Source organism: Rhinoderma darwinii, chromosome 12 (assembly GCF_050947455.1).
Source record: "Rhinoderma darwinii isolate aRhiDar2 chromosome 12, aRhiDar2.hap1, whole genome shotgun sequence".
NCBI classification, from domain to species: Eukaryota; Metazoa; Chordata; class Amphibia; order Anura; family Rhinodermatidae; genus Rhinoderma; species Rhinoderma darwinii.
Genome location: NC_134698.1, coordinates 71,135,525 through 71,155,595, shown reverse-complemented (window position 1 = coordinate 71,155,595; position 20,071 = coordinate 71,135,525). Strand labels below are relative to the sequence as shown.

Sequence of the window (20,071 nt, the reverse complement as noted above, 5' to 3'; positions counted from 1 at the left end):
GTAGGCTTGTCTGTCAGGTAATGCTGTGAGGGATCCCTTTTAGTTTTTCTGGTTTTCGGTCTCCCGACATCTTCACATTCTCAGCCAGAGGGGAACAAAGGTCGCCGCCAGCAACGATTGGTACAGATGGACCAGTCATTTAGTTTCATTGATCACTGGGAACCTTGATACTGTAATGTAAGGAGATAGGGTAATGCTTCCTGGAAATGATCATTTAATGGCGATGGGGGATGGGGGGTCTTATATTTTCATATCCCAGAATTCAACACATCTGTGATCCTTTATGCCTGACTTGTTTTCTTCAGTGCTGATCTGCAGAGATTGTCACAGGAAGGATTGGTAAGTAGCTGCTAATTGGCTGCTCACATGTACATTCCCTTCAGGCTGTGTTCACATTACTGTACAGCTCCAGGCATATAAACAGAATGTATACAGACCGATACAGTTAAAGCATATACTGCGCAGTATAATTTTTTAAACTGTTGAAGCCTCCTAGCAACGTATCTCAATGTGTGCCTATACAGTGGCATGTCACAGCCTTGCGTGTACCCAATGTATACAGACTTGGGGGCTGCAACGTGATGTGAATATAGGCTTCGGCTGGAATCACATGCAGTTTTTTTAGAGGCAAACACCTGAGTGCACGTAGAAGAGAGATACATTATTCTATCCCTTATACTTTTCATTCTTTTGTTTCCGTTCCTGGCTTTGGCTTCAAAAACTACTCTAAGGCTGAATTCACACATGCTGCTTTCAATGCAGAGACCAGTGCAGGACCAGAGAGGAGATGTGTGGGTTGTGTTATAAGGGCGCTGAGGCTGGTGTATTTGTGTTTGCGCTTCTCTAGGTGACACTATTTGTATGGGCATTCTAGACTGTGGACCTTTCTATGTGCTTGCAAAAGAGAGGACACCGCGCTCTAAATTGAGACTGAGTCTTTTCACTCCATTCATTGGTCTTAACATTGGTCTTTTTATAATACCAAAGATGGGGTAGAAATGTTGCAACGTGATTTAAAGACTCCTGTTTAGTATCCATTTGGAGTTACAAAGTTTTTGGGACCCGGGTTGTGACACTGCGCCCTCTTCTGCAAGGAAATTTGTTTGGTTGGTACAACATCGTAGACAATTCTGTTTTGATATTGTGCTAGCACTGACCTATACTACTTCATGAGACTGGTAGAATAGTTGTAGTATGAGGTCAGATTCTAAATAATTGGCTCTGGGCAGAAAACACGAGGTTATAACGAGGGCATGTTTTAGGCTGGATTCACACGAGCATGTTCGGTCCGTAAAATACGGAATGTATTTCGGCCGCAAGTCCTGGACTGAACACACTGCCGGGAGCCGGGCTCCTAGCATCATAGTTATGTATGACGCTAGGAGTCCCTGCCTCGCTGTGGGACAACTGTCCCATACTGTAATCATGTTTTCAGTACGGGACAGTAGTTCCACGAAGAGGCAGTGACACCTAGCGTCATAGATCACTATGATGCTAGGAGCCCGGCTCCCGGCAGTGCGTTCGGTCCGGGATCTGCGGCCGAAATACGTTCCGTATTTTACGGAACGAACATGCTTGTGTGAATCCTGCCTTAGAGGTTCGGTCAGGTTAATAAGTGGAGAGATCAGGGCAGGGCTTAAATCTGACAGGCTACTGAACAGCACTTGGCCATTATAGTATTTCAATTAGCCACATACCGCTTGTTTAAACCGTGCTGCCATTGTATTACATACATTATCATGGCAGCAATTTGTATATATACACGATATAGGCAGAGCTACCCAGCACTTTAACATTGTGACGACGACTCCTGACCCCCGCTGTCCCAATTTTCTATATCACTGCTTTCGGGTATTGCGGTATTAATATACCATTTTTTTTCTTATTTTGCATTTTCTCTCCAAGCTGCAGCAAGTATCTGTGCGGCTGAGCAGTTTTATATGCTGGTGACATAAAGCTGTCTTTCTTTTAATGTAGGGCAGGGATCCAGTATTTTATCAGTCGCCCTTGACCTCTGCCGTCCACATTGACAATGTTTAATTAAGCAATAAATCAATCAATAATGGAGAGGCAGGCAATGGCTGAGCGGAGTCTTGTCCTATTAATGTGTAACAATTCGCCGTGCAATTGTTTGCATTAGAGAAACACAAAACTGTTTTTAGGAGCAGTGGAAAGCTGCACTAATAGTATGAACAAATGCCGGAAAAACCACAGTCATGGCACCAGAGCCCTTCAGGGGAACTCAATGGACTGGATGAAGAACACTGCAGAGAAAAGTAATAGACATTGCGGCTACTCAACCGCAAACATCTGATTTGAATTTGGGAGGAGGGGCTTCCAATGAGACGCCCACCCTCATTTGGTATCTGGGACCATCATAGCCGTTCATTGCAAATGGATAAAAGTGACTTATTTTTTTGTTTTTGTTATCATTTGGTGATTTGCTTATTGTGTTTTACCTGCGACAAAAGCCTTTTTGATACTGGTGAAAATCCCGTTCTAACAATCTCTTGCATAACCGGCATATATTGTCTTCCTGTGGTCAACAAGCTGCATTGGCTGCCATAAGGCCCCATTCACATCATGTCTAGGCCCTACGTTTTAACTTGTAACCCAGGAAAGCTCCCGACATCAATAGTGCTACGTTACCCCGATGCAGGCCAAAAAGAGTTTATTTTTAGCCTATATAGGACTGGTATTCGTTAGTAAACTTTTTTTTTTTTTTTGGTCTACCATTTGGAATAGTGTAGTAGACTACGCTACTCAATACAGCGTAAAAAACGTATTCTGCGCATGATAGCCTATGCGTGACGTATGGCATATGTCACAGGAATTAGTTAAATGAATACGTCATGCGCTTTTCAATAGCTTTTCTTGACGTATATACAGTTTAACGGGTGCCATAACAGTCCATGATAGACGGACACCATTGTCGGGCATCTGTCACAGCCTCCGTTTAGCATACACGCTCCTGGGTCTAGGCCTACAAAATGTAGGTGTATGTTTAGGTTTGGTACCCATTTAAAAGCGGTCGTGGCAGGTGGGCTCAAGCAATTTGATCAAAAATGTGCGCTAAGAACCTCACTTTTGTCGTAGTAAACCTAGCTGTAATGTCACTTTAAAATCTATATATATGCAATGTTTGCATACGTCTTCGCGCTCGCAGAGCTGCATTGTAAGGCTGTGTTCACTCTTGGTGGATATGCTGCCTAATAGCACGCAGCATATCCGCCCTGTGCGCCGCACGAAAATCCAGGCAAAAAACGTACCAAACCGCTGCAGTTTTTCGGCCGGAATGTCCGCTGCCGAAAACCGCAGCACCTCCTGGGATGACGAGCCCACCGCAAAAAATCACAACAACTGCTATTTGTTGCGGGTTTTACCTCCCCATTCAATTCAACTGGGAAAACCCACAACAAATGAGCAGCGTTTACACAAATACAATATACATGCTGCCGAATAAAACTTCAAAAGTTCTATCTATTTTTATTTCTTTGTATTCTGCTTTACTACTACCTTATATGCATGTTGTTTTTGCGCCTGTTGGGTATGGATCTCTGTGTGTCACCACGTGGTGTTGTTTTTCTTTGTAATCTTGAATAAAAATGTTATATTGAAAAAATATATAAATCCGAACCGCAAGTCAATTTCTGAGCGCTTTTTTTTTCCTCTGCTCCGTACTTTACACAGCGTGTGGATGAGCTTTGTTTTATCTGACACTTTGCTGCTACTGTATTTGCTGCGGAAAAACCGCAGTATTTGCGTAATGTGTGAACTGACACTAACCGTCCTCTAAACCCTGCGGTCTGTCCGAAGAACCCCCAGTGTCGCAGTGACGGTGATTTGGGGAAGCAATGCATCCCACAACTGCGATCATGGTTTGGGATTTAGGGTTTTTGCCTACCCAAATTGCTATCAGGCGAGTTGTTTAGCCCCATAAGGGTATGTTCACACGAGGGCGTCCGTAACGGCTGAAATTACGGGGATGTTTCAGCCTCAAAACATCCCCGTAATTTCAGCCGTACCGGCATGTGCAGGCGCTTGAACGCCGCGTCCATTACGGCCGTAATTAGCGCTGCTATTCATTGGAGTCAATGAATAACGGCTCTAATTACGGCCAAAGAAGTGACAGGTCACTTCTTTGACGCGGGCGTCTTTACGCGCCGTCTTTTGACAGCGGCGCGTAAATATACGCCTCGTGTGAACAGACAAACGTCTGCCCATTGCTTTCAATGGGCAGATGTTTGTCAGCGCTATTGAGGCGCTATTTTCGGGCGTAATTCGGGGCAAAAACGCCCGATTTAGGTCCGTAAATAGGCCGTGTGAACATACCCGAACCCTTCCATCCATGGCCTGCTTATGCATATGGAGATGGTAAGAGGCTGCTGTGTGATGGCGTTCAACCTTCCTTTCTCCGAAAAATTGTTTCAGTTGCTCCTTAGTAAAAGACTGCAAACTAGTTACAGGACAGGGTGACAAGAGTCGGCCCCCACCAATCGCATATAGATTCTAAATATAGGCCATCAATTTTATTTCACTCGACACCTCCCTATAAGAACCATCTGACAGTGTTAAAGGAGTTTTCCAGTGAGATCATATTGATGGTCTGTCCTCGGGATAGGCCATCAATATCTGATCGGAGGGGGGCCGACTCTCGGCACCAAAAGTGCCATTATTTGGCAGCATGAGCGCCATAGCCCCATTAAAAGAGCTGATCGATGGGGTTGACCAGAGTCGTGGCCCCAAACCATCAAATATTCTGAGGATAGGCCGTCAATTGCATCTCTCCAAATAACCCTTTTCGTTTGCCTCAATATTAAAAGATTTTCTTTCTATAGTTACGAGGACATCTCCAGAACCTTTAATTATGGATTTTTCTTATGTCGTGATTATTGTATTTAATAGTTGATTATATATATTTTTTTGTTCTGTCTATTCCTGCTGAAACCTGAGTGACAACCATTATCGGTGCCTTTATTGCTGTCAAATGTCCTAGTAAATTTGCTTACTTTTAGTTTAGTACTTAGTTATATTTGTTTTACTCCCATATTGCCGCGCAGCTGAACATTTTCCATTAGGAATCTAAGAAAGCTGGATGACCGCCCCAGAGGGAGCAGTAATTATGATCATGTTGGTTGTCACCCAGCTTTTCCAGATACAACTAAGAATCGTTTACGTGTCCCTATTATTTTGTTCTCTCGGATCGGGCGTGGAGAGATGCAGGGAGCGCACTGGCCAGTACAGACGCAGAGTCAACCGTGCGCCGCCCAAAAAGTCTTCTGGACAATGGCCGAACAGTCTCGTGCGTCACTCCTATTAATTACTAAAGGAGCCATGCACGAGACTCTGCGGTCGTTGTCCAATTGCCTCGTGTTCTCCTTGTGTCTTTCCATGCTGAATCTCATATCGGGCAGGAGAATTAAATTTAAAGGGGCTCTTTAACAACTTGATAGAAGTGCGTGCCTTGAAGGAGTTGTCTGACACTAGAGAAAGATCTGCTTTTTTTTTTTCCTAGAATCCGCGCCACTCTTGTCTATAGGCTGTGTCTGAAATTGCAGCTCAGCCAACATGAATGAGAATGAGCTGCAATACCAGACCCTGCCCATTGATTAGAGTGGCGCTGTTTCTTTTTCTTATTTGTAGCGAGGGAGAGAATTCTGAATTATTGAGATCTTCGTTACCTTTTACGTAAATGACCGGTACTAAATACTGGTGGAAGCATCTCTCGGCTTTGGTTCAAGGCCGGCTGTCGTCCTCGGCTCTTTTCCGTTCACAGGCAGATGCTCAAGTTTTTCTCTGCCAAATTATCACTAATTCTTAAGGAAACACGAATATCAGCCGGATAAATCCAGTTGCTGCAGTTTTCCTATAAGGACACGATTACTGTTCTGTACTTGGTTTTTGGAGTGTGTATTATTTTTAATTGCTTTCTCATCATGTCGGCTGCTGATGACTATCTTGGCTTCTCCTGAATTGTTTGCACAGCTGTGATATATATCCATATAGTCATTCACTTTAAATATATATATATATATATATATATATATATTTTTCCTTCCATGTACTTGATAAGGCTTTTGGTCGCTTTTTGGTGAATAGGAGCAGTGCTGCAGCAAGTCGCTATACTGTCACCGGAGCCTTCTGCTTCCGGCACCGACCACTGCATAATATTCGGCAGCCGAATAAGCTGATTGTTGTGGGGTCCGGATGTCGGACCCCCATAGATCATATACTGATTACCTCTCTTATGGATAGGTCAGCAGTATGAAAAACCACCCCTTTTCAGCTGCCTATACTTACAATAGCTGTCGGCTGAACGCTCACTCGCCCAACAGCTATTCTTTTTGACTCCTCTATAAACATGCACATTTGGCTAAGCGTGCATGTTTTTCGGTACAGAGAGGGTAACCTCGTGATGACTACATGCCCGGTCCTTGCATCCCCATATCTGCCATCGGGACATCACCATATACATTCGTCGCCTGATCCTGCCAAAGTGGGCAGGTTCAGCTGACATTCTTCTTAGTGTGTACAGAGACTAAGAGCATATATACAGATAACTGAGCTATAAGGGTATGTGCACACGCAGTAAACGTCCCGAAAATCGGAAGCCGAACGCCTACAAACATCAGCCCATTGTTTTCAATGGGAAATACGGCGTTCTGTTCCGACGGGGTGTTTTTTTACACGGCCGTTTTTCAAAACGCCCGCGAAAAAAAGTGCATGTCTCTTCTTGAGCCGATTTTGGAGCCATTTTTCATTGACTCTATAGAAAAACAGCTCAAAAAATTGCTGTGCAAATGCGATTTAAAAAGTATGATTAAAAAACGGCTGAAAATCAGGAGCCGTTTTACCATGAAAACCGCTCCGTATTTTCAGACGGTTTTGGTTAAGCGTGTGAACATACCCGAACCGTTACGCCGGATCTGTTTTGAAGCAGACATCGAAAACTCCCAACTAACTCCTTTGACTTTTTAGTCAGGGCCGTCAGTATTTTGAAACTTCAGATGGCATAAATACTGAAAACTGCACTATTCTTGCCATGAAAAATACCAACAGCTGGCAGTAAACTTACAGACGCTGTGAAGGCAAATGTGAACAGAGCAACAAAGGGCTGGTGTCCTAGCCTCCTCTCTCTACACGGTGACATATGTCATGGATGCTGACATCACGTCCACAGTGCTGACATCACTATGGACAACACCTCACCGCTGCAGGCGACAATTGACATGGGTGACGGATCTCCATGTTCCTGTGTACATAGGCCTGGCAGGAGGTCCCGGATACCATCAATGCTGAGGCAGTTACGATTTTTAAGGGTGAGTATATTGCAAACCCCTTTAATTATGTGGCTGTGTGAAAGAAAGCCGGGGGCTTGGAGCTCTGAAGCAGAAAAACCGAGCTCTAACCCCTAGCTGACTGCTATATTTTACAGTAGACCTCCCTGATCTCAAGGCACTATTTTTAATGGAGCACAAATGCATTACTATAGATGTAAACTATTGCTGAGCAGACCAATAAGATCCATTACTGCTTTATCCGCCGGCTTGATGTCTAGTCCTCTATTTGGTCAGGTTGGTGCAGAACGGGTCCTTTGTATTCTGTGTGACTCCTGCCTTGTTTGCCGCAGTGATTGAGATTGATGCCTCCAGGCCTTGGTTCAAAATCCCCATTGATCCCTATTGATCAACGCCTGGTTTGTGCTCAGATGTGAATAGACCCGAATCCAGTAACTTATGGCACATGTTATAGGATCGTTTCCCGGTACTAGATCAGATGCTCTGTGCCCATGTACAGAACGTTGCTGATTAATGCGTATGAATAATACATGGTAGATGTTTGTATCGTTTATTTCCCGGCATGTCGAGAAATTTGTTCTTCTTGAAATATCTTGTTCTCGATCTAATGTCACAATCAATGTTTTTTTGGTGACAGCGATAGCAGGGAAAGTGCAAACCCGCACATAATGAGTGACTGAGTAATCCCTTTCTATGTGTTATTTTTTTATGTTCTGTTTTACCAGCGATTAATCTTTTACATTTCAATCTGATTGATGAGCGGATCTTGGAAAGATAATATCGCCACCGTTTCCGTTCCCATATGGGTGTCGCTTGGCTTTACTAGATTAGCAGATCTGCGTTTTCATTCATGAGCACAGAAATGTAGTCCTGCATAAATAGGCTTATTTACAACTCCGCATTTAAAGAGTCTCTGTCACCACATTATAAGTGCCCTATATTGTACATGATGTGATCGGCGCTGTAATGTAGATTACAGTAGTTTTTTTTTATTTAGAAAAACTAATTTTTGACGGAGTTATGACCTATTTTAGCTTTATGCTAATGAGTTTCTTAATGAACAACTGGCCGTGTTTTACTTTTTGGCCAAGTGGGCGTTGTACAGAGGAGTGTATGACAGTGACCAATCAGCGTCATACACTTCTCTCCATTCATCTACACAGCACATAGCGATATAGCTATATCGCTATGTGCAGCCACATACACACACTATAACGTTACTGCAGTGTCCTGACAATGAATATACATTACCTCCAGCTAGGACGGGATGTGTATTCAGAATCCTGTCACTTCTGTAGCGGCTGTGTGATATTTACATCTATCTATATTTATATCTCGCGACATTACGATGTAACCTGTAATTTCAAACGAGATTACATTTGCTTTGCTGTAAATATCACAGACGCTACAGAAGTGTCAGGATTCTGAATACACATCCCGTCCTGGCTGGAGGTAATGTATATTCAATGTCAGGACACTGCAGTAATGTTATAGTGTGTTTATGAGGCTGCAGATAGCTATATCGCTATGTGCTGTGTAAATGAATGGAGAGAAGTGTATGTCCCTGATTGGTCCCCGATTGGTTGGCATCATACACTTCTCCCCACAACACCCACTTGGCCAAAAAATAAAACACGCCCAGTTGTTCATTAAGAAACTCATTAGCATAAAGCTAATATTGGTCATAACTCGTTCAAAAATTTGTTTTTCTAAATAAAAAAACACTGCTGTAATCTACATTACAGCGCCCATCATATTATGTACAATATAGGCCACTTATAATGTGGTGACAGCCTCTTTAATAGAAGTAGAGGGGTGGGCAAAGCTGTTTATAGTCTTGCACCTAACTTGGTTGCATAAGTGGAGGAGAGACCATGTATATATGAATCCTCCCAGTAGTCTGTAGTCTTTTAGAGAAAAATGCCTTTATTATGACATTATCGCAAAAAAAGCTCATAAGTCAAGGCAAATACTAAAGTGACATGACAATAGTCTACAGCCTAATAAAAAAAACACACATACTTGACATCATAATAAAGCATTGTGATGTCGTCACGCTCGACCAAAGCCTAGAAAGTAACAAATACTACGGTGACATCACATTAGAATGCTGCCTATACATAAAGGTAAACACTATTGTGACGGCATAAGAATAATCCACAGCCTAATGATTGGGAAAAAAACTATTGTGACATCGCCATATTTCACAACCTAGAAATAAACACATGCACTACTATGACATCATCACAATAGAACGAAGTATATTAATAGGGACAAACACTAATGTGACATTTTTGTAATAGAACATTGTGACATCACAATAGAACAAACCCTAAAAGTAAAGACAGGCTCTACAGTGACCTCACAATAAATAAAAGCCTATAAAATAGCACACCGAATTACGACATCTCAATAGATTACATTCTAATTTAACATATAATTAGGTCATCGTTCTAATAGAATAGTGGAATGTCATCACAATACATCACAGCCAGGGTATTAACAGAAACAGTACTGTGACCTAAAAATAGAACACAGCCTATAAATAAAGGCAAATTCGATTGAAACATAACCACAATAAAACATAGCCTGCAAATGATCAGGCAGACTATTGTGACTTGTTGATGATGGTTCCTTTGTCCATGGACTAATATATTTAAGCAAACACTTCCACCCAATAGCTGTCGTCCTCAAGATCAGGACTGGGAACCAGATTATTACTGCAAGTATACTAGAAAGTCACAGCAGGTCTGGTCTCTAGTTACTTAAGCTTAAGATTTGTTCGTAGTAACGGGCCTGATCCCACACTATTGAAGTTAGAAATCTGCACGGGATCAGAAAAGTGGAATTTTTTTTATTTTTTTTAGTTGCATTGGGGCAATCCAAAAAGATTTGGTTGTGAAGGTGAACATGGCCTTTAAAACCTGCAGCCCTGTTTCCATGCATCAGTGCGATTTTTATCCTGGCGAATAATACAAGACGGGAAGTTGCAGATTTCCCTTTGTAAATATGTATTGTGTATGGAGACTTCAGATGCTCATCGTGACTTCTCCTTTTTTTTTGTTTCCCGCATAACTAAAAACGCCCATTTCCTTCTTACTGGTTTCCTATTGCAAAATATAATATTTTGTACATTTGCCCTAATGGAGATGTTTGATTTTCAGGGATCTGATTCCCTGACCGGTGTCCTGCCAGTGTCTTGTGATGCCTCTTGACCTCTATTGCTGAGGGTAGATTTTGTAATACGGAACCAGACACACCACAGAGAACATTTACACAATCGTGTGTGCGTGCGTGCGTGTGTGTGTGTGCCCATATATGTGTGTGTTTTTTTTTTCGTTTACAGTGTGAATTTGAGGTTTCTTCTTTAGGCCCTATTCACAAGGACTATTTTGCAGGCAGAAAAAAAATCTGCCTCCATATTCCTTCACAAATTTTGAGGCCGATTTTGACCTGCCCGCACGCTCTTGCTGTGTTTTTCGCCTTCGGCCATTGAGGACCGCGGGCAAAAAAACGCAGCGAAAAACTTTTTCTGCCTTCAATTGATTTCAATGGCGGGTCCGAGCCGGACCGGCAGCAAGAAAAGGGCTAAAATCCGCTCGGGTAGGAAACCTGCCTCCCATTGAAATCAATAGGAGACTGTTCCGGATGTTTTTCTGGCACTGATTCAGACGTGGTTTCTGTGTCAAAATCCGTGCCAATAAACTGTGTGAACTGGGCCTTAAAGGGGTTTTCCCACCAGAGACATTTGACACATGCACAGGATAGATCATAAATGTCATATAGATGTGGGTCCCAGCTCTGGGAACCGCAACTATCTCCAGAATGGGTCTCCCTAAACCCTGTTCAGCCACTGTGAAAAAGATTATATGGTTGTGAGTCACGTAAACAGTGTAACTCTCTAAGCTACGCGGTTTCTGTAATTCCAATAGTCGTGAATGGCCGTTACACAAGCAGCGTAGCATGCGAGCTACAATGTTTCCGTAACTACCATTAAGTTCTATGAGACTTGCGTAAACAGCGTAGCTCCGAGTTACGCTGTTTTCGTAACTCACAACCATATAATCATTTTCACAGCGGCTGAACGGGGTTTAGGGAGCCCCATTCTGGAGATAGTTGCGGGTGCCAGAGCTGGGACCCACATCTATATGACATTTATGACCTATCCTGTGGATGTGTCATAAATGTCTCTCGTGGGAAAACCCCTTTAAACATCAACTCTCAAACAATTAAAATCCAAAAATGTGCATTTTTGTCCTACAAACTAAACTTGACCCTTTTGAAGGCTCAAAATAATGCTGCTTGCCTCCTGGATTATGCGTGAACTACTCGCGCATTCCTAAACTTGGAGAGAGAAAAAGTTGCAGGAGGACGCAGTCAAATTTAATTTCCCAAAATATAAGATGACGTTTGCAGAATTGGCTTTATTTACCAGATAAATGTGGATTCATCCAGGAACATAGGTGCGTCCGGTAACACCACGTTTCATCTCCTGTAAATCAGGAGCTGCAACGTATTCCACCCTTGCTGACTGACGGAGGTAGATTGTTGGGTATTCTAGAATTACAAAGCGAATGGTTGCGTTGCTGATTTGGTAGTAAGAATCCAGTATTTCTGAGACATCTATGCGTTTTTGTGACCTGATCTCTTAAAATCTTGACTTTGTCTTGACTCTGGCTGTCTTTACTTTGCAGAATGTATGACAACATGTCCACGATGGTGTTTCTGAAGGAAGATAAGTTGGAGAAACTCACTCAAGATGAGATCATTTCGAAGACCAAACAGGTGATCCAAGGCTTGGAGGCCTTGAAAAATGAGCACAACTCCATCCTGCAGAGCCTACTGGAAACGCTGAAGTGCTTGAAAAAAGATGACGAGAGCAACCTGGTGGAAGAGAAATCCAACATGATCCGCAAGTCTCTGGAGATGCTGGAGCTGGGGCTAAGTGAAGCGCAGGTAATTGTGCGCTGCCTCATCAGGGAACATGTAGAGCTGTAGCAGCTGGCGGGTCACTAAACCAGTTTTACACATTGCATATAAATCATCTTATGTCAAACCGAGACCTTAATAAGTATAAGGATGGCCTTAAGGTTACAAGGTTTGAGATTTGTGCATTAAAGTGTAATTACACATTTGACACACTATTGACATGTCAGAAGTTTTGGTCAGTGGGGGTCGGAGCACTGAGACCCTCACCGATCGATAAAACGAAGCCGCGGGAGCGCTGTGCCGCTTAGTTTCTGATCGTCTTTCCTCGGAGCAGTTTACGGGCTTAATAGAAAGTATAAGTCCGCACACCGCTCGCTCGGCTTTTTCGAGGAAAGCCGATTGCTCACCCGAGCGTTTCTGCCGCTTCGTTTTAGCGATCGCTACGGGTCTCCGTGCTCGGACCCTCACCGATCAAAACATCATATTGGCATGTCAGAAGTGTTAAAAGTTATAGTTGCCCTTTAAACTCTGCCTGGGCTGTATTACTCTACTACATAACCGTAGTTGGAATCCCTTCTCTGATATTGGTTGATAGTTTGACTTCACTGAAAATTTAGGTGGGAATGGCAGAAATCTCGATGTCCTTCACCATCGTACTCGTCATAGGGTGTGGGAAAGCAGAGAGAGAGAGAGAGGGAGCTCCTGGTCAGACCTCTGTCTAGTAAGTTGCGGCATACCTTAGCAATATGCCAAAACGTACCCTAGGCTATCCTGATTTGTTCACAGGTATTACAGCTGCTGCTATTTTTCACAGTACATTGAAGGGTTTAAAGGGGTTAAGTCACTTTTTTTTTGATGAATCTGGCTTCTGAAGAACCCCGCCACCAGCTGTTATCAGGGAAAGTTGTGGCGAGTGGTCTGCCAGAGCAGTTCTTGTTGATTCTTGGATGTGTGCCACTCTGGCTCGTAGAGGGGGTCCTGAGTGAAGCATGCTGCTCTCTGACATCCATATTCCCTAATGGGTCATATGTAAAGTGGTCGCCTTAGTGAAACTAGCATTTAGAATTCTAAGGCCTGCGGTCCGCAAAACCACGGGTCCGTTGCGGTCCATTGGGTTGCAAAAAACCTGTGTCATCAGGACTCACGGATCCACAACAATTCACCAGTATTGGTGGAACCGTAAAATGACGACATGTTTTTGAGGTCCGGATTTGCGGCCCCCGCACCGATCCGTGTAAATCGCGGTGGTGCGCATGGGGCCAAAGAAAAGTATGGGTCTGCATTTTATCCGCAAAAAAGCGGATAAATTTCAGCCGCAAAAGCACGGTCTTGTACATGTGGCCTTCTGGTCAGTGACGGGAATTTTTAACTCTTCGGTTATTAATTGATCACTCCCACTTGCAAAATTAGCAATCCTGATCACTTTATTTGAGATATTTGCAATTTAGGCTGTACCCGAATATAGTACTTCAAGGGGCTAGAAGTCGGACCTAGGTGGTTATGCAGGTTTTTCTCTCCGTGCTGCAGTCCGGCTATATTTAATGTATTACTGACTCATATCTTGATTGATTTTACTCTTAAATAGAGGCGGTCAATGCTCCGGGCATCACTGTGAATGTGTTGGCTTCTTGTAATTCTGATGTTTGTTCGCCTAGGTTATGATGGCATTATCGAACCACTTAAATGCAGTCGAGTCTGAGAAACAGAAACTGAGAGCCCAAGTCCGACGACTGTGCCAGGAAAATCAGTGGCTGCGGGATGAGCTGGCCAACACTCAGCAGAAGCTTCAGCGCAGCGAACAGTCTGTGGCCCAACTGGAGGAGGAAAAGAAACATCTCGAGTTTATGAATCAGCTGAAAAAATATGATGACGATATTTCTCCATCGGTTTGTAACTTTATCATTTGTTTCTTCTCCCCTCCCCCACCCCTCTCTAAAACGTTTAGTCCTAGGAGACTTCCTAGTTAGAAATCTGCCTTTTGTTTTTCTCTAATTGGTTCTTCAAAAAGTTTAATGTTTTTAGATGAACACACAAATAATTGTAGCTCTCCTGACATGTCTATTTCAGTGAATACATGTATTCCCCAAAAAAAATCACAATTCTAATTATATTTTCTTTAACTCTGTATGCCGTTCCTCTGTTATTCCTCCTAGAAATCTATAACGTGACATTTGGGATGTTACCAGTTAAGGGGTGTGTCCCTACAGTCTCACGCTGTCCAATCAGTGCTGCGTCTCACACTGTGTAGGGACACGCCCCTTTGTCAAGGGGAATGGTAACTCCCAGTTTATTTATACGTTTCTAGGAGGAATAACCGGAACCGCACAACGCAGAGTTCTAAGAAAAGATGCTCCAGAATCGTGATTTTATGGCATACAAGTATTTGCTGAACTTTTGAGGCTTCGCTACTGAGAGATTGACCATGTTGGGCCTAAGGTTTTAAGACCGTCTATCAGAAAACTGCCCTTGTTGCCCATAGCAACTAATCGGAGATCATATTTTATCAGCGCAGTTAGAGACATTAAAGCTGAATGCAGTATTGTGACTGGTTGCTATGGGCTACGAGGCCAGTCTTTCTATTAGGGCTTATTCACACGAATGTGGGGAAACTCTGAGGTGAAAATCGGCCGTTTTTCACGTCCAAGTTGCACCTGTGTGGGTCCCGTTTTCACAGATCCCCATAGATTTGACTCTATCGAGGGATCTGTGAAAACTGAAGAAAATAAGACCTGTTCTATTTTTAAACGGACCCATTGAAAAGCATGCGTCCATGTGACGGCCATGTGAATAAGCCCTTAGACCGTTTGGATTGAGGTCCATCTCCAGTTCTTGCTTGTATCAGCTGCAGTTCACTTTCATTGGTTAGTATAACTTAGTTGTAAGGATATGTTCACACGGCAAACTAAAAACTGCTGTAAAATACGGAGCTGTTTTCAAGGGAAAACAGCCCCTGATTTTCAGCAGTTTTTTATGTATCAAGCGTTTTTTGATGCATTTTTTACGACCGTTTTTGGAGCTGTTTTTCTATTGAGGCAATGAAAAATGGCTCCAAAAACAGGTCAAAAAGTGACGTGCACTTCTTTTTACGGGGCATCTTTTTACGCTCCGTTTTTAGAAAATGAGGCATAAAACAAGCCCTGTGGGAACGGAACACCATTTTTCCCATTGAAATCAATGGGCAGATGTTTGGAGGCGTTCACCCTACGTATTTTCAGCCATTCTTCGAGGCGTTTACGGCTGCAGTACAAGTGAAGTGCGTAGTTTGTGTTTTTCACCTGTACAAGCGGCACCAAAAAAAAAACGCAACAAAAATCCATGGTAATGTCTCAATGACCTGTCGGAGGATATTTTAAAGGTGAGCCTTTAATTTAAATGTGATCTCTTATCCGTACAGACCCCTTTTTAACTTCAGACAAATGTCCTAAAAAGAAATCGTTCGGTTATATTGCACCTACCGAGTGACCCACCCAGGGTTTTATGGCGATCCAAGTTTTTGTTTGGGAGGACTGTGTTGTGGGTGTAATATAGCTGCTGAAATGTGGCTGTATTATGACCGCGTGATACCAGCCTTATGCTTACTAGGGAAACCCTTATATATATATACCCTTATAACGCACTCTACTAGTTATAGCATCTTAGGCTATGTTCACACTGAGGTTTTTTTCAGGCAGAAATTCTGCCTCCAAATTCCTTCTGGAATTTTGAGGCAGATTTTTATCTGCCTGCACGCCGTCTGCTTTCTCTGCCTCCCATTGATGTTAATGGGAGGTCAGAGACGTAAACGCCCGAAGATAGGGCATGTCGCTTCTTTTTCCCGTGAGACGGTTTTTCCACTCGTGGGAAAAAAACTCCTCCACCTCCCATTGAAATGAATGGAAGGCATTTTTGGTGCATTTTCTGACTAGGTTTCCGTGTCAATAAACTGTGTGAACTGGCCCTTACTGTCCACACATATAACGACTGGCTGGACAGCCAGGTGCAGTGGGCTTCAATCCATCCTTATTTGAACAATATTCTTGATAGTTTACGTTGCTGCTATTGGGGACGGCTGCATAATGGATGCATAAAACGCACGTTTCTGCGATCGGTTCCACTTATGTGATTGGATTATAGACACCGTTGTATAGTGTCATTTATCTGCCTTCCACAGCGGACAGAATGGGAGACCCTACAATATATGAAAAACCAGAGATTTCCATGGTGTTTAGATAATAGATGTGAAATAGCCGAAAATGGGATAAAAAATGTAATTGTGTGTTGTCCTGGCGTCTTCATATTGCAGTATCGCACCGCACGCTGCCATGTCCACCCCCAATTACTACAAGTGTCCACCATTTCTACATACGTATATATTGCTGTTGGCAATCAGTCAGTCGGTGGCTAGTGATTCCTATAAGTTGGTTTTGTTTCTTTCATCACAAGTGACTGAGGTTTAAAATATATTAAGAGGTTTTATAAGTCGCATTATGCAGAATGTGTTTCAGGTTTTTTTTTTTAATAGCACTTTTTTTATTTTTTTTTATTTTCAGGATGATAAAGACAGTGACTCCTCTAAGGAACCTCTGGATGACCTGTTCCCTAATGATGACGACGATCAAGGGCCAGGCAGTAAGTAGCATGTGGATTGTATTGGCAGACGCCTAGAATATACTATAACTTTGTATCCTCTTATATGGTAGATTAATTGTTGGGTCACCTCAAACACCAGGTGCAATCTCCGCACCTCATATGCTTGCTTACAATGAAAACCTACAATGTGACGGGATTGCTCAGGTATAATTCTTAGTGAAGTCACAGAACATGGATAATAAACACAGCAATGTCACAGTACAGGGATAATAAACCTGTCGGCACGTGGATAATGAAGATGGTATCACTGCACAGGTGTAATGCCCACAGTGATGTCACTCTACAGGAATAATGTACAATGTGATGTCACAAAACAGAAATAACCAACAGTGATGTCACAATATGGATAATAAAGAGAAGTTAAAGGAAAGGGTTATTGCACACAGTGATGTCACTGTATGGGAATAATTTGCGCAGTGATGTAACGTTATAGGGATAATAAGTGAGCGACTGAGGGTCAATAAAAACCTTATAGCCCAAGGATAATGCACACCGTGTCACAATACAGAGATAATGAACACGTGGATAATAAACCGCCATAAATCTGAATTATAATGCACACAGTTGTGTCACAGTACAGAGAATAAACACTGGTGTTCTAAGTGGGCAACCTGTCCTTGACCATGTGATTGTGTCCTTAATGGAAATTATTGATACTGTCCACAAACCAATATGCACACAGTCGTGTTCTCATTATTTTCATGTTAAATGTGTTTTAACCCTTGTATGATGTTTACAGTACAACAGCCCCACAGCAGTGCGGCCGCAGCTGCCCAGCAAGGTGGCTACGAGATCCCTGCACGATTAAGGACCCTCCATAATCTGGTGATACAGTATGCGTCCCAGGGCCGGTATGAAGTGGCTGTGCCTCTTTGCAAGCAAGCTCTCGAAGACCTGGAGAAAACCTCTGGCCATGATCACCCAGATGTCGCCACAATGCTCAACATTCTGGCTCTGGTATACAGGTAAGGGACATGTATTTTGTGAGGGATGGTTGTTTTAAAATATTATTTGGAAAATTAGAAAATTTTATTGCTATCATTACATATTCAGATTAAACCCAGAATGTTACTTATCGAGGCGTTGTTGGCTCTTGGATAATAGGTATTCTTAAAGGGTAACTAAACTTTCCAAAAAACGTTTTACTTGCCAGAAGTTTTGATTGGTGGGGGTCCGAGCACTGTGACCCTTACTGATCGCTATAACGAAGCTGCAGAAGAGCTCGGGTGAGCGCTGTTCTGCTTTTGTTTCTGATCAGCTTTTCCCCGAAAGCCAAACAAGTGGTGTACGGGCTCAATAGAAGGTCGAGGACCAACCCCCTAAACTTTTAGGGCAGGAATTGACATGATCACATTTTCCAATGGCTCCCACTGTAAGGTTTGGTCATTGATAAAAACTTCACATATATTAGATGACGTGTCACATGACCGGGGGATGCTACGTATCAGACAATTCGGAATTGACTTTAGTAGGTTATAATACATCCAAAGATCACTGTGCGTAGTAATGTAAATGTATATGGCCGATGATCGTGGCAACTTGCGGGTCGCAATGCGGCAACATTGACGACGATACTAGGATGTACACCGTGTCGTTGTGCAGCCCCAGTCTAATTGAGCAAGTGAGTGGATGATGGGAGAAATGATCATTCGCTAATTCTGTAATTTAACGTTGTGTTTTCAGGGACCAGAACAAATACAAAGATGCCGCCAATCTGTTGAACGACGCACTAGCTATTCGTGAGAAGACCTTAGGGAAAGATCACCCAGCGGTCAGTAATGTGTTGTGTATTTTTGTCCTTCCATCTCATCCTTTTCTAATTTGTGTTTTTTATAAATGTTTTAAGTGTTCACGTTAAACTCCACAGGAAAGATTGCTAATGACCCGGCTGATTCCTAGAAGCGGCAGGTAGGGTCCTGCAGAAGTCTTCGCTCCACTTGCCAATCACCTCTAATAAGCACTGCACAAGGAGTTCTCGCCATTAAAGCAGCGGTCCTTACTCGAGCGCGAGAAGAAGAGCTGCCGCTTTAATTGAACTTTCCTGCTGTAGAATATCGTCCCACCACCTGATTTTGTTTTGGCATGGACATTTAACCAAGGGCTTTTACAATGAATGATGTAGAATGTGTAGCTACCAGTTGATCTTCTATATTTAAAGAGGACCCTTCACCTCTGTTTCACTAAATATTTGCATTTCCCATAAATTAACAATTCTGGAAAATCTTTACTTAGAACTGTGTTGGATGTCCCTCTGTTATTCCTCCTGAAAATGTATGAATAAATTGACTAATAGGTGTTAACATTTTCCAGACAGTCTGACACCGCAATGTTTGGGTAGGGATGCCTTCTACTGACAAGGGCATCAGTACAGTGACCAGTGGTCAATTTGGGCGACACGGCAACTTTGGATGGGACACCGGTCCAAAGTTTGCTGTGTCGTACTGCATACATTGCAGTAGTGTAAGTGAATGTGTTTGCTTCGCGACCCACAAGTTCCTGCGACACAAGTCCAGCGGGTTTGAATTTCATCCGACCGTGGTGACTAGGTCGCGAAAAATTGCGCGTCACAAAATTGACTTATTACCTGCGATGCAGGCAGGGTGACATGGTGATCTTTGAACGCGCAACCTGTGTCGCGGCAAAAGTTGCCATGTAGCCCTAGCCTTATTCATACGTTTCCAAGAGGAATAACAGAGGAATTGCACAATTCAGAGTTCTAAGAAAAGATGCTCCAGAATTGTTGTTTTATGGGCAATGCAAGTATTTACTAAAACAGACAGGAGAGGTGACAGGTCCCCTTTAAGAGAAACACCCTGATTATTGGTGTGGACATAAATCTGTCCTGCGGGCGATAAGTTTTGTTTTTGATTCCTCTTCTAATCTGTAAAAGTGGTTGGTAGAATCGCCAGCTTATTCACTCATTCTCAACAAGACCGATCTTGTAAAGGCCAATTATAATAGGTGGTAGCAGTAATAAATGCATTCACTGCTACACCCATTTTGCAATGTCAACTTATTTTTTTTCACAATATTTATATCTGTGCTGGAAGTTCATGCACCTAAATTAATTCATGGTCTCAAATCCACATGAGTTTTGACCATTTAGTGGCCTAAGAACCCCCCCTCGTTATGTCCAATATCCAACCACTCTATTGTATAATCAATAGTTAATTTTTGCTTCCTGTAATTGTCTACGGCCGTGCTCTTATTTTAAT

The 20,071-nt window shown here is 42.8% G+C and overlaps 1 protein-coding gene across 9 annotated transcripts in view; it reads left to right on the top strand.

The window, feature by feature from the left end:
- KLC1 (kinesin light chain 1) overlaps positions 1-20,071 on the top strand; it is a 62,485-nt gene that overhangs the window by 16,060 nt on the left and 26,354 nt on the right. For all 9 annotated transcript variants that reach the window (XM_075843888.1, XM_075843885.1, XM_075843887.1 and 6 more), the window contains exons 2-6: positions 11,993-12,254; positions 13,883-14,113; positions 16,757-16,835; positions 17,596-17,821; positions 18,540-18,627. In XM_075843888.1, the coding sequence (XP_075700003.1) occupies positions 11,994-12,254; positions 13,883-14,113; positions 16,757-16,835; positions 17,596-17,821; positions 18,540-18,627 (885 nt within the window). In that variant the 5' untranslated portion in view covers position 11,993. The remainder of the gene's footprint in view (positions 1-11,992; positions 12,255-13,882; positions 14,114-16,756; positions 16,836-17,595; positions 17,822-18,539; positions 18,628-20,071) is intronic.